Consider the following 13,352-nt stretch of genomic DNA (forward strand, 5'->3'; position numbering starts at 1 on the left):
AAGTTCATTGCTCAAGAGAATGGGAAGATAAGCCGCAAACTGGTAGAAAGTATTTGTGAAAGACATAGTTGATAAAGGACAGTTATCCAGAAATTACAAAGAACTCTGAAAAGTCAACAATAAGAAAACAAATAAGCTGGTTTTAAAACAGGCAAACGAGCCCTGGCCATTGTGGCTCAGTTGGTTGAGTATTGTTCCCTGCACTGAAAGGTTCCCAGTTCAATTCCCGGTCAGGGCACATACCCAGATTGCAGTTCCACCCCTGGTCAGGGTGCATGCAGGAGGCAGCCAATTGGCATTTCTCTCTCACATTGATGTTTCTCTCTCTCTCTCTCTCTCTCTCTCTCTCTCTCTCTCTCTCTCCCTCTCCCTTCCTCTCTTTCTAAAATCAATAAAAAAATATATTTTTAAAAAGGGCAAATGACCTTAAGATACATATCACTAAAGAAGATTTATAGATGACAAGCATATGAGAACATGCTCCTTATCATATGTCAGCAGGAAAATGCAAATTAAAACAAGGAGATATCACTAACCACCTACTAAAATGGCCAAACTCTCAAACACTGACAACAAATGCTGGTGAGGATGTGGAGTAACAGGTCCTCTCGTTCCTTGCTGGTGGGAATGCTAGACGGCACAGCCACTATGGGCAACAGTTTTCCAGGTTCTTACAAAACTAAACATACTCTCACAATCCAGCAATTGCACTCTTTGGTATTTATCTATATGCGTGGAAACCTTACATCCACACAAAAACCTGCACACAGATATTTATAGCAACTTTCTTCATAATTGCCAAAACTTGGGAGCAATCAGGATGTCCTTCAGCAGTGATGGATAAATAAACTGGTTCATTCAGACAATGGAACATTATTCAGTGCTAAAAAGGAATGAGCTACTAAGTCATGAAAAAACATGGGAGAACCTTAAATTCACATTATTAAGTCAAAGGAGCCACTCTGAAAAGGCTACATACTGTCTGATCCCAACTACAGACTTACTGGAAAAAGCAAAACTATGGAGACAGTAAAAAGATCAGTGGTTGCCAGGAGTTAGGGAAGAGGGCGGGATGAACAGGCAGAGTACGGAGGGTTTTGGGGGAGTGAAACTGCTCTGTATACTATAATGATAGACATGTCTTTATTTTTAAAACCCACAGAATGTATAACACCAAGAGTGAGCCCAGTGTGAACTAAGGACTTTGGATGATAATGGTAGGTTAATGTAGACTCTCGATGGTGGGGGGACTGCATGTGTGATGTTGGGGAGACTGCATGTGATGGTGGGGAGACTGCATGTGATGGTGGGAAGACTGCATGTGTGATGTTGGGGAGACTGCATGTGATGATAGGGAGACTGCATGTGATGCTGGGGATACTGCATGTAATGGTAGGTGTATAGGGGAAGTCTACCCATTCCATGCAATATTGCTGGGAACCTAAGACTACTCTGAAAAATAGTCTTTTAAAAGAGGGCTTATTGCCCTAACCGGTTTGGCTCAGTGGATAGAGTGTTGGCCTCCGGACTGAAGGGTCCCAGGTTCGATTCCAGTCAAGGGCATGTTCCTTGGTTGCGGGCACATCCCCAGTAGGGAGTGTGCAGGAGGCAGCTAAATCGATGTTTCTCTCTTATCGATGTTTCTAACTCTCTATCCTTCTCCCTCTCCCTTCCTCTCTGTAAAAAATCAATAAAATATATATTTTTAAAAAATGGCTTATTGCATTGCCTTACACAGCCTTCAGAAGCTAACAGCCTGCTGAGTATTGGATACAGAAACACGTATGACCATTTGAACTGTCACTACAATTATGAGGAAACTTCAGGGGGCTGTGGACACTTGAAGGGCTCTTACACTGGCATTAGAGAAGGCTTCCTGGAGGAGGTGTTGCCTCTAGTGCTTTAAAGGTCCAGGTAGAGAAGCAGGGAGGGCATTCCAGGCAGAGGAACCAGCAAGCACAAAGGCATCAGGTTCTGAGGTGTTGGAGGAGCAGCAGAAGTTGTGAGGTGCAGAGTGGGGGTGCTTGTGCAGAATTGAGTTGCAGGTGGTGGGCCAGAGGACTCTGGCTACTTCCCTAGAGCCTCACGGAACTGGCCCAGAGTCAAAGTGAAGTATGGTTTTGTGGAGGCTCCTCTGGGCCACCGGATGTAGTCAGGGCCACTTGACCCTAGCTTGCAGAACTATAGGCAGCCCTGCAGGCACAGACAGGGGAGTGGTGTGCTAGGCTCAGCTAGGGAAGTCCCAGGACCTGGAAAGAAATCAGATTTGTGAATACAGTGGTGCAAAAATGACATCTTTTGTTTGTCACTAACCCCTAATGGAAATGTAGTGTTTCCTTTCATTATGTATGCAGGCAACAAACCACAGTAGCATTAGCTGTGTTCACTTCACATTTCAGATATCTCAAAATATCGCTTATGTTCAGCAGTACTTTAAAATCGCTGTGGGTGATAGACTTGTTGCTTGACTGTGTTATTAATTGTGTTAGGGAGGGTGGGGGTAAGGGGGAGAGATCAACCAAAGGACTGGTATGCATGCATATAAGCCTAACCAATGGACACAGACAACAGGGGGGGGGATGGCATGAGTGGGTGGGGGTGGGGGATGGGGAGGAGGTAATGCAGAGATAAGGACACATATGTAATACCTTAATAAAGAAAAATTTTTTAAAAAATTCAATGGGAAAAATATCCTCATGAGAGGAAGAGAGAGAGAGAGAGAGAGAGAGAGAGAGAGAGAGAGAGAGACTGTAGATAAGAAGTGGATGGTTCAGCAGGGAAAGGGGATGCTTGCTCCATAGTGGAAGTACCTGGTAAGGGGGTAGGGAGTGAAAACCAGAGCACCAGGAAAGGAGTTGGCCTTAAACAGAAAGAGGAATGCTGTAACTGAAAAGGAGGAAAAGCCATGTAGAGGTCAAATGGAGAATAGAGATTGGAATAAAGATGGGCCTGCAGGGGCCAGTACAACCATATAGTTTTGAACTGGGAGCACTCACCCTGTTTGAGTCTGAAATGGGAAAGCTGTCTGTGATGGAAATGTTCATTATCTTGACTGTGGTGGTTTCACAAACACGCGTTAAAACTCATCAAATTGTACACTTTAAATCATGCAATTTATGGTACATCAATTAGACCTCAATAAAGTTGTGACAAATTTCAGAAAGAAAGAAAGAAAGAAAGAAAGAAGCCCACATAGTGCTAGACTTCTTTTCAGTATTTCTGGTAACTACAATTACAATGTAATTGGCATTTAAAAACCTACAGATTCCTCCACCCTGCCAAAGAGATCTCTGGCACATTCATGAACACACAAAGATGTACATTGATACACAATGCACATATGTACATGTGAAACAAACACATGCACACATAAATGCACACACATACACAGATATGCATGCAAATGCACACACATGCACACACAGAAAAGCACACATGCACACATAACACATACATGCACACACAACACATGTATGCACACATTCTCATGTAAATGCACTTATCTGGGTACATACAAACAGGCACACACAACATGTACACATAAAACATACACATGTACACATAAGCACATGCACATGTGAATGCACACACATTCAGACACACACAAAATACACATATGGACATGTAAAAGGTCACACATACATGCACAGGGATGCACACATTTGTGCACACATACACAAACACACATGCAAATGTACATATTCAGGCACACACAAACATGCACATGTACACACATGTGCATGTACATAAGCACACATGTAGGCAAATGTTCATATACAGGTACACACTTGTGCACACAAAACCACACATGCATGCACAAATATACACATAAACATAGGCATGTATACACACAACACACATGCACTTGCACACAATGGTTGAGAAACCCTCTCAAGAGGAAAGGGAATACCAGCAATGTGACCCTGATCATATAATTTATTGTCTAGATCTGCACATTTGAGTGTGAAAGGGGCACTAATTAGGCTGGGACTACGGGCATAAACAGATTCTCCTGAGCATACTAGGGCAGGGCTACCCTGGGTCTGGGGCCTGCAGGGCATTTGTGCTCCTGTCTGTACTTGCATTTCTGTGGACAAGTGAGCCTGAGTGGGAGTGCATCTGAGGGGTGTGTGTGTGTGTGTGTGTGTGTGTGTTTAGGGGGTTCTAATCTCTTGTGCTTGGGTTCCTGTTCAGTCTGGTCATTCTGGCCCTCAGAGGAGACCTTGCCCAGGTGTTTACAGGGGTGGCCAGTGATCTGGGAGTGGGGTCTGCCTTGCTTCCTCTGAGGGAGATAGGTGGGCTACATGTTTAGTCTTCTTGCTTCACCAAACTTGTCCTCCCTTCCATGATTATCCTCATTTTGCAGATGCAGAAATGAGGCCCAGACAGTTGAATACTTTGCCCAGGCCACCAGGGAGTCCAGCCATGGATGATAAGGGCCAGAACACCTGGTATTCTGAGCACCCTTGTGTGCCCTGTCAGGAGATGAGAGGAGGATGTCTGGGGCTGAGCTAGCAGAAGAGGCACTCAGCTTTAGTCCCTCTCCTATGTGAATCCCATCATGACTCCACAGCACCAAGTCTAAGTTCCACAGACTCATATCACTCCCTATCCATTCCCTGCACGCCAGCCACTCCAGCCACTAGCCCTTCCCTGCTCCCTCCAAGCGTCTTCACACCTCCATACCTGTGCCCATTCTGTTCCCTGGAGTGCTTGACAAGGAGTGCCTCCTACTCATCCTGCAGTGCCCATTCTGATTACCCAACACAGTGTTGGCATGCCCCTGCCCTGTGGTCCCTTTGCCTTCACACATCCCTGTGGGGTAGCTCTTATCAGAATTTATGCAGATAAACATCATCTCTGTTTTCCCACACATAGCACCAGGTACAGCATAAAATAGGCATGAAAAAATATTTGTCAAATTAACAAACAAACATGTTTGTACACTATGAGCCACTTGAGAGAAAGGCTGCGTCCTTTCCAGCTATTCGGGTAATAGAGTTTGTCCAACTGACCAGGCTGAGGCCAGAGCTGAAGAAAGGAGCTGGGCGGTTATGAGAGCACTAGTTGGGTTGGTGTGGTCCCAGGCTGGGCCTGTGTACTGAAGCACCTGCTCCAGGTTCCTCTCTGCAGGCTCCTTGGGCAGAAAGGGCTTTGCTATTGCTTCTACACAGGCCCCAGAGGGTGCCCAGTGGAGCGCAGCTCTCTGCAGCTCTCTCACTCTCAGCCCTCAAAGCTCAGAGCTGGCCTAGGCCTCGTCCTCTTCTCAGTCCACTTATCAAGTCGGAAGTTCAAAGCTGGTCCAGCCTGGAGGGGCCAAGGTTTATGTGCTTGTCCTCTCCACCATAGCCACCCGACCCTGTGCCACACTCCAGGAAGGGTGGGGACAGGAAGGGGATGGTGGGCCTGTGTCTGCCCCAGGGCACTGTCAGTTCTGTCAGGATGTATGCCTCAAAGCTTCCACCCTGAGAACTGTTTCCAGACTGATGCCCTGGGCTGGTATGAGCCCCCTGCCGAGGGCCTCGCAGGGCTGGGGGGCCGGGAGAAGCTGGCAAGAGGAGGGCAGGAGGAGTAGAAGCGTTCCGGGACACCAGTGCCCCTCAAATTGGGCAGAGTGAGCACCAGTCACCCTGTCACTACTGTGGGACAGGAACACCTCGGGGAAGTCCCCCACCACCTGTGGTGAAGGGAAAGTATCGGCTGATAAGGTCTGGGCAAGCTCAGTCTGGTCCAGCTGGGAGACCTGGCTAAGACATCTGCTTCCCTGAGCCTCAGTCTCCTAATCATGAATGGATATAACCTTTGTGACCACTCCTCGGGCCCTGAGACAGTGTGTGTTCATGGGACATCAGGCAATGTGTGCACCTGCAGGAAGCTTTGGGTGGTTTGTGTCTTCCTGGCGGTCCCTTCTCTCTTTGTTGCACCAGCCATCCCCACCCAATTATTTTTTTTGGGGGGGGGGTTGTGGGTGGAGGGAGTTCCCCTCCCACAACCACATAATCTTAGCTGGACTTCCCCCTGTACACCTTCCTGCCCACCCCTCCCAGCACGGGGGTTGAAGAGGGAGCCTTCTCAACACGGGTCCTCTGGAGTGCCTGGCAGCTTAGATGGGCAAGAAGTACATGGAGAGGTGGTGTGAGGGGTCTTGCTGGCTACTAACAGCTCCAGGAGTCAGAGGAAGGGCAGGGCGGAGCCTGGACTAGAGCACAGGCTGCGCGGGATGATGCCATGGTAGTCAGCCTCCTCTCTTGCACCCCCACATCCAAACCATCAGTGAGTCCTGCCAGACCCTCAGAACATTCCAGAACCCAACCTCTTCCCTGACTTCTACTCCTCTCTAGCCTCCACATCCAACTATAGGCAAGTCCTGCACAATCAATCCTCAGAACATATCAGAACCCAAGCACCTCCCCTGCCTCTACTGCCAGCAGCCTGCCTCAGCTACCATTGCCTCTGCCTCCTGTCTCATCTACATCCCTCCTGCCCACATAATCCCTTTCGCCGCAGCTACCTGAGCAACTATTTTACTAGTAAATAAGTTGCCTATTCTCAGTCTGGCCCCATTGTTTCCCACCATACCCAGGATAGGTTTACATTCCTTACTGTGTCTGTAAGACCACCAGTTTTGGCCCCGGCCCACTGCACTGACCTCATCGTCTTCACTTCCTTTCCACATCCACTGTGGTGCTCCTCACTGTTTCTGAGCTCACTTAGGGTGTTCCTACCCCAGGGCCTTTGCACTGGCTGTTTCCTCTGTCTGGAGCCTTTGATTCCCAGGTATTCATGGGATTCCTTCCCTTCGTTCCTGCAGGTCTTTTCTCAGATGTTACCTCCTCATAAAGGTCTTCCTGACCCCATATCTTCAATAAGTCCTGCTTCCCCAGTGCTATCAGCCCTGGTCTTCTTACCTGTGTATTTTTCTTCAAAGTACATTCTATGATATTAGTTTATATATTTAGTTGTGTGATTATTGTCTGGGGTCCCTGGTAGACAGGCTCTGTGGTGTGATGGGGGAAATGTGGGGGTCTGCGGGGGACGCGGAGCAAGTGGCTGCCCTTCTCTAGGCCTCAGTTTCTCTGTCTGTACTCTTAGGCCTGGACTGCCCTCTCTTGAGGCCTGCTAACATGATGTCAGTAGCTCTGTATCTCCCTTTGTCCGGGAGGGTTGTTGTGGAAGCAGAGGCACTGGGCTCCAGCAGAGGGCGCTTAGTCCTCCTCTGGGGCCCTCGCTCCCGGGTGTGGGGGATAGCATGCTACCGAGGTCTGTGTGCTTGTCAAAGGCCCAAGTCTGGGTGCCCTCCTTACCCTGCGGCCTAGCGTTGTTTGCAGCCTGTGAGGCGGCTGACACCAGGGCAAAGCTCACTGAGTGGTGGTGGAGTACCAGGCACGTCAGGACCCAGGGCATCTGGATCAGGGTTCCATCCCGGCCCATGGTTCCAGGCAGGTCCTGTCCCCCACCCTCCTCTAACCCCAGCCCCGGGCCTCCTCTGCATATAGTCCTGCTTTAAGGAAAGCAGGCTCCACTGGAGGGCACACCTCTGGCTGCCACGGTGGCTGTCGGTGGCCACAACTGCAGTCACAGGCTTGGCTCCAGCTGGCCCCTGGGGCTCTGCTAGGGGCGGCTTGCCCACTGGGCACAGCAGGGCTCTGGGAAGGCCCACCCCCTGCCCGCCTCCCCAGGGCCAGGCCACCGCGGGAAGGTCCCTGACCTTAGGGCTCGGGTGTGGTCACTCTCTTCCGTCCTTCCGGCTGCAGCCCTGCCTGGGAGGGGACAGGAAGCCCAGGTCTCTGGAAGGGCCAGACCTCAGCAGGTGCTGAGGGGCAGCCAGCTGGAGCCACTCCCTCCAGCTGGTTGCCAGTCGCCACTGCCTTCCACTGGCTCCCCAGGCCAGCCCTGAGCTGCTCCACCGGGGCCCTGGGCACCTCTTTCCTCCCCGGGGTGCCTGCCCTGCCGCCTGGGGTACCCGACTCAGGTTCCACAGGAAGAGCCAGCCTGCGCCCAAGGCCAGGGCACTGTGACACCCTGGGACGTGCAGAGCTCGGTGCGCTCCTGTGGGGGGCTGGCCCCAAGGGTCTTCCAGCCACTCCCCAAGGCCTGGGTCCTGTGGGCCGCCTCTCCCTGGGCCTGGCTGCTTGCCTGGGGAAGCTGGTGCAGCCAGGGGAAAGGGCCACCAGGCAGACCAGCACTCAGAGCCTCAGCGCACCCCATAAGGTTCTCCATTATGAAGTGCCCTGTGAGCAGGCCGAGCCTGGGACCCCAGACCAACTGGGGCGGGGGAGCCTCCCCAAGGAATCCGTCTCCCCAGTGCACTTTTCAGGAGCAGCAGCTGCCCTTTGGACCACTTCTCGGAGGGGCATGGGCGCCCAGACATCTCTGGGTGTGCCCGTTTCCCAGTCCCGAGGGGAAGGTCCTGAGAACATTGCATTAAGGAGACAATACTCTCAGGTGTCTGTAATAGTGCAGTTTTCAAATCTCAGCCCCTGAATTCTGCACTAGGGGCTCTCCTAGTACAGTGCCTGGAGCCAGACTTCCAGGGTTCAAATCCAGGCTCTGCACCTTACCCGGGCAAGCCCTACCCATCTCTGTGCCGCAGCTTCCTCACCTGTGAGATGGGGCTAGCAGCCAGCTTTGCAGGGTTGTGGGGAGGACTGAGAGCCAGCACAGGCTGGCTCTGTGAGTGGTAATCATGGTCACTAATGATGGCGTATTTGACTCAGTGGGCCTGAAACCCAGAGAATCAGAAAGTTGAGAAACAGGGTGGTGTGAAGCATCCAGAAGACATTTGGCCCAAACTCTTCTCTTTCTGGTAAGAAGGGGGAGTGAGAGGCCCAGCAGGTTGAGCTGCAGTAGGCTGTGCCAGACCAGGACCATGGTCTTGGAGACACTGACCAGCTGGGTGGTGTGGGTTGCTGACTGCTCCAAGCCCCAGGCTCCCTACTTGAAAAATGGGATTCAGGCGCCTCTCATTAGCACTAATGGGGCACATTCAGGGCAGGGTGCACCACACAGGAGGAGTTCAGTAAATGTGGGTGGCTGCCTCCCCTAACTTTGTCACACAGCAAAAGAGAGGCTTGTGTGGGGAGGCCTGGGCCAGGCCATCCTCCTCTACCCAGAAGAGGACAACGACAGACACCTGCTGCCAGGCCATCTTAGAAGGGTGCCCAGCAGGAGACACAGCTGTTTATGTCACTAGCAGTCCCCGCTGGGCCTGGGCACAGTCCCTTTTCCAATGACACAGTTCTCTTTCCTGCTAAGCCTGCCATCCCTTGAGCTATAAGAGGAGGATGGGAAGTGAGTAGTGGGAGGAGCAGGAAGGCACACCAGGAGGGGGTGCTCCTGAAGGCACAGGTTCAGAGTAGGGACAGGCTCAATGCAATGAGATGGGGGTTCCCAGGGTCTCAGGGAACTTCGTGATCATTCTCACTAGACCCACAGTGTACCTAAGAGGAGCTGAAGCCAAGGAGGCTGAAAGACTTGCCCAAGGTCTCAGGATGAAGGGGACTGAGTCGTGTGTCCTTCCCAAGAGCAGTATATCCAGACCAGATTCATTTCTGCAGACCTCTCTGTACCAGCATGGAACAGCATGAAGATAAGTTTCTTGAGGTTTTTTTTTTTTTTAATTAAACAAATAAGTCTGGTAGTGGAATTTTTTAATTTAATGCATAAACATATAAGTCCCTTTATTAGAGAAATTGTACATATTGATGAAGAGGGTCAATGGTCACATCTATGGGTTAATTCTTTAAAAATCAGAACCAATTATTAGAATAAACTGTAAGTTCTTTGTTACATTGTGAAGTGTCTTGTGTAGTCATATTCTATTGTTGGAATGACAGCTTGTACAAATTTCAAGAAAATTAGAAGATACATATGAAGTGTCTTGTGTAGTCATATTCTATTGTTGGAATGACAGCTTGTACAAATTTCAAGAAAATTAGAAGATACATATGAACACCAAGTTCTCCCCCTCCTTCTGCAACAGTCTCAATGATTTTCTTCATCACCTCAGCATGCCTGCATGGGTGAACTGAACACATAGGAGGTGGTGGGAGATGAGGATGATTTTCAATGGTCACTGTTTTCTTCACATGATCTTGACTGATGTCTTCATACATGTGTTCAACTGTTAAAGGCTGCCATTGCTCATTGTAGCCAAACAACCATAGTTGTGGTGTCTGATAATATTTATCATAAGTGATATAAAGGTCATATGTTCTGGTTTGCAAAATAGCATCTTCATTTCCAGCATCAGTTTTAGCTTTACAAGCTTCTACTATTTTCCTTGTGTCTAGGGTAGCCTCATCTGTTTCCAACAATCCACTCTCTTCATATTCTTCCATATCTGCAGCTTCTCCTTCATCTTCCTCTTCCTCCTCTTCACATAATGCTGAGCAATCTTGGAGTTTTATACTATCCTTGCTTTCCAGTGTAATCTCCTTAACTGCTTCGGTTATTCCTGTAATACCTGTGTTATGATAAGTATCTACCCATCCTCCATCACCATCATCCTCTTTCAATGATAGCTTCCAATTCATCTGAATATTCCATCTGCTTGCGCCGCTTGTAACATGGCACATTTTTGGTGACCAAAAATTGTTTGCCTGTTGGTAGGTATGCCTTCACTTTCAATTCTTCCCCTGTAGCCCATTGCCATGTTGGACAGTGGTGAACTAAGTGATCTCCAGCTGCCACAAACTCTTCTGGGGTGATAACACCTGTTTCCTTAAATTTTGATTCCTTGAGGACCGGGGTCAGGTACTCAGCCACTTCCAGTGCCTTTCCCTTCACTGTGTTAATCATATTCTGCATCCTGGGGCAGATGGAGCTAATTACAGACCACATTACTGAAGGTCTATGCTTGCAACAAGGGAGGAGATGTACAGCTTTGCTTTGCTCTTCTTTGAGCTCCCTGGTTCCTGTGCTCAGCTCCACACCCTTCAAAGGACTCTGAGATGGACAGCAATCCCTGGAGACTCCATCCTGGGAGATGATGGAGGGCTCAGTCAACAGGGGCTCCAATTGCTGTCCTTAATTCTCTGCAGGACTGTCTTGTGGCAGGAGGGGCAGAAGAATAGGACTGGGTCCCTTGGGAAGATAGGACCCAAACTTGTGAGCCAGTGCCCCATTTTAGTTATAATGGGTGTGAACATGTGGGGATGCCCATTTGATGGGAATCTTCATGCATCATTCGTTTAAAAGTCACTATTGACCACCTGCTGTGTGCCAAGCACTGGAGCTGACATTATTTTGCTGAAAAAATAGTCAACAAATTTAAAATGTGATGTCAGATGGTGACAAGTTTGAAGATGGACAACAGAGCAGAGCTGAGAGCAGAGAACAACGGCAGGGGCCTAGGTTAAAGAGAGGAGGTGTCATCCTCCCAGGAAGCAGGAGGATGAGAAGGTAGCCATGTGAAAAGGCAGGGAGGAATGTCCCTGGCAGTGCAAAGGCTGCAAGTGCAAAGGCTGGGAAGTAAGACTGTGCTGGAGTGCAGTGGCTGGAGTGAGGTGAGTGAGACTAGAGAGAAGGGCTGTGCCCCATGCTCTAGGGTCCCTTGTCTTTTGTCCAGTCTAGCCATCCCTTCCTTACTAAAGCAGACTCCGGAGGCTCCCCCAGAATGCCAAGCTATGAAAAGCTGCGTTCACTATAATGACCACACGAGGGCAGCAGAGGGACACTGGGAAGGAGTGAGGCAGTTGAGAGCTGAATCTGAGTCCTGTGGGGGCTCTCAAGCAGCCCGGCTGCATCTGAACCCCTCCCGCTCTGCTTCTCTGAACCCATCTTTGCTACTCTGTCCTCAAGCTCCTCCTTCCTAACCATCAGGGACACCTGCTAAAATCCCAAATCCACTACTTCCCATGAGACTCAATGCCCACATCCTGGAAATGGGAAGAGTTCCATCTCTAGGGGCATGTAATGGGTGTCAGTAACTTGTCTGTTTGCAGTCATGTGTGCCTTGGCCAATTAGCTGTGTGGCCTTGGGCAACTCACTTACACTCTCTGAGTTTCAGTCGCCCATCTGTAAAATGGGATGATGGAAGGACTACGGCATGGAAGCCCCGTGCAAGCAAACTGACAATGCATAGCATATGCCAATACTGAGCACGGTGCCTGGCACATAGCAAGTGCTCAATGATAATAATTGATCATGACAATAGCATAATGACTTGGGTGTGTAGAGCTAGGAGAGACCTGCTGTTCAGATGAGAACACTGGAAATTGTGAAAAGGAGAGATTTACCCAACTTGTACTACCCAGGAATGAGGCCAAAAGGCTCCTCCAAGACTGCCTGTCCATTTGACTGATGGGATGCTGAGACCCAGGGAGGACTGGCAGCTTGGCCAAGGCCTGGTGGCAGGCACAGGACAAGAATCCTGGATGCCTGCTTCCTGGCCATGGCTTCTTGCCTCATTAGAGGGCCTCTCCCTCACCCAGAGTTGGACACTCCTTCCCATAGTGACCTTTCAGGACCTGCTTGCATACCCCAAGGAGGTCAGTCACCCCAACAAGCCAGCTCTGACTGAGAGGGAGGGGTGCTCTGCCTCCATATAGCTCCGTGAGGAAGGAGCTTGCTGGACAGGGTGAGGGGGCATTTCTAGGCTACAGCTCCTGATGCTTCTTTTTCTTCCTCAACTTCCCTGCGCCTGACTGGGAGAATAGAGACCTGCAACCTTGGAATGTGGCATTCATGGAAACCTGGTCCCTTTCAATTTTTGAGTTCTTAGAGCTTCTTATTAGAGCTGAGGCTCCTCATTCCCAATGGGGTTGGGGGGAGCCCCTTCATTTTGGTGTTCTTTGGGGTGAATGAGTTGTTTCCGGAGGGTGGGCAGCCCTGGAGAGGTAGTTGGAGTTGACAGTGGGGATGAGAGGTGGGGAAAGGGAGGAGGAAGGGGTTTGGGGAAGTACCCTGTGACGCCCCTCCCACCAAAATGCCATCCTTCTCTGAGATGGTGCACGTCCCCTGGGCATGAAGAGGGGCACTCTCCCATGCTCCTCTCTGCCCATGTCCTTGGGAAACACTCTGTCCTCATGGAAGAATTCCTCCAAAAACCTTGAATACCCCCAGCATCACCCAGGGTATTTTTCTTGTGGTTAAGGTGGTATTTACAGTGAAAACAGCTATTGAAGTGAATCACAAAAATAATGTCAGTGTTTCCACTTTTGACAGAAATGGGAAGGCAGGTGGTTTCTTGTCTGCGATAGCGCATCTGCTCCTGCAATAATTACTATTTGAGATAATTGTGAAAAAGAATTTAAATACTTAAGGCATGCTCAGGGGCCAGGATAACTTTCTTTTGCCTTATTCATAATCTATCCTGCAAGTTGGAGGTTTGTCCTGCCGTGGGCTGTGG

The 13,352-nt window shown here is 49.7% G+C and overlaps 1 protein-coding gene across 1 annotated transcript; it reads right to left on the reverse strand.

The window, feature by feature from the left end:
• Positions 1-9,653: 9,653 nt before the first annotated feature.
• On the reverse strand, positions 9,654-10,820 carry LOC102418429 (ubiquitin-like-conjugating enzyme ATG3). Its single transcript, XM_014453178.1, is given in 3 exon segments — positions 9,654-9,847; positions 9,925-10,511; positions 10,513-10,820. Coding segments are annotated over 3 exon segments (945 nt in total). The 5' UTR covers positions 10,810-10,820; the 3' UTR covers positions 9,654-9,786.
• Positions 10,821-13,352: the final 2,532 nt, after the last annotated feature.

The sequence above is a fragment of the Myotis lucifugus genome, unplaced genomic scaffold (assembly GCF_000147115.1).
Source record: "Myotis lucifugus unplaced genomic scaffold, Myoluc2.0 scaffold_21, whole genome shotgun sequence".
Lineage (NCBI taxonomy): Eukaryota > Metazoa > Chordata > Mammalia > Chiroptera > Vespertilionidae > Myotis > Myotis lucifugus.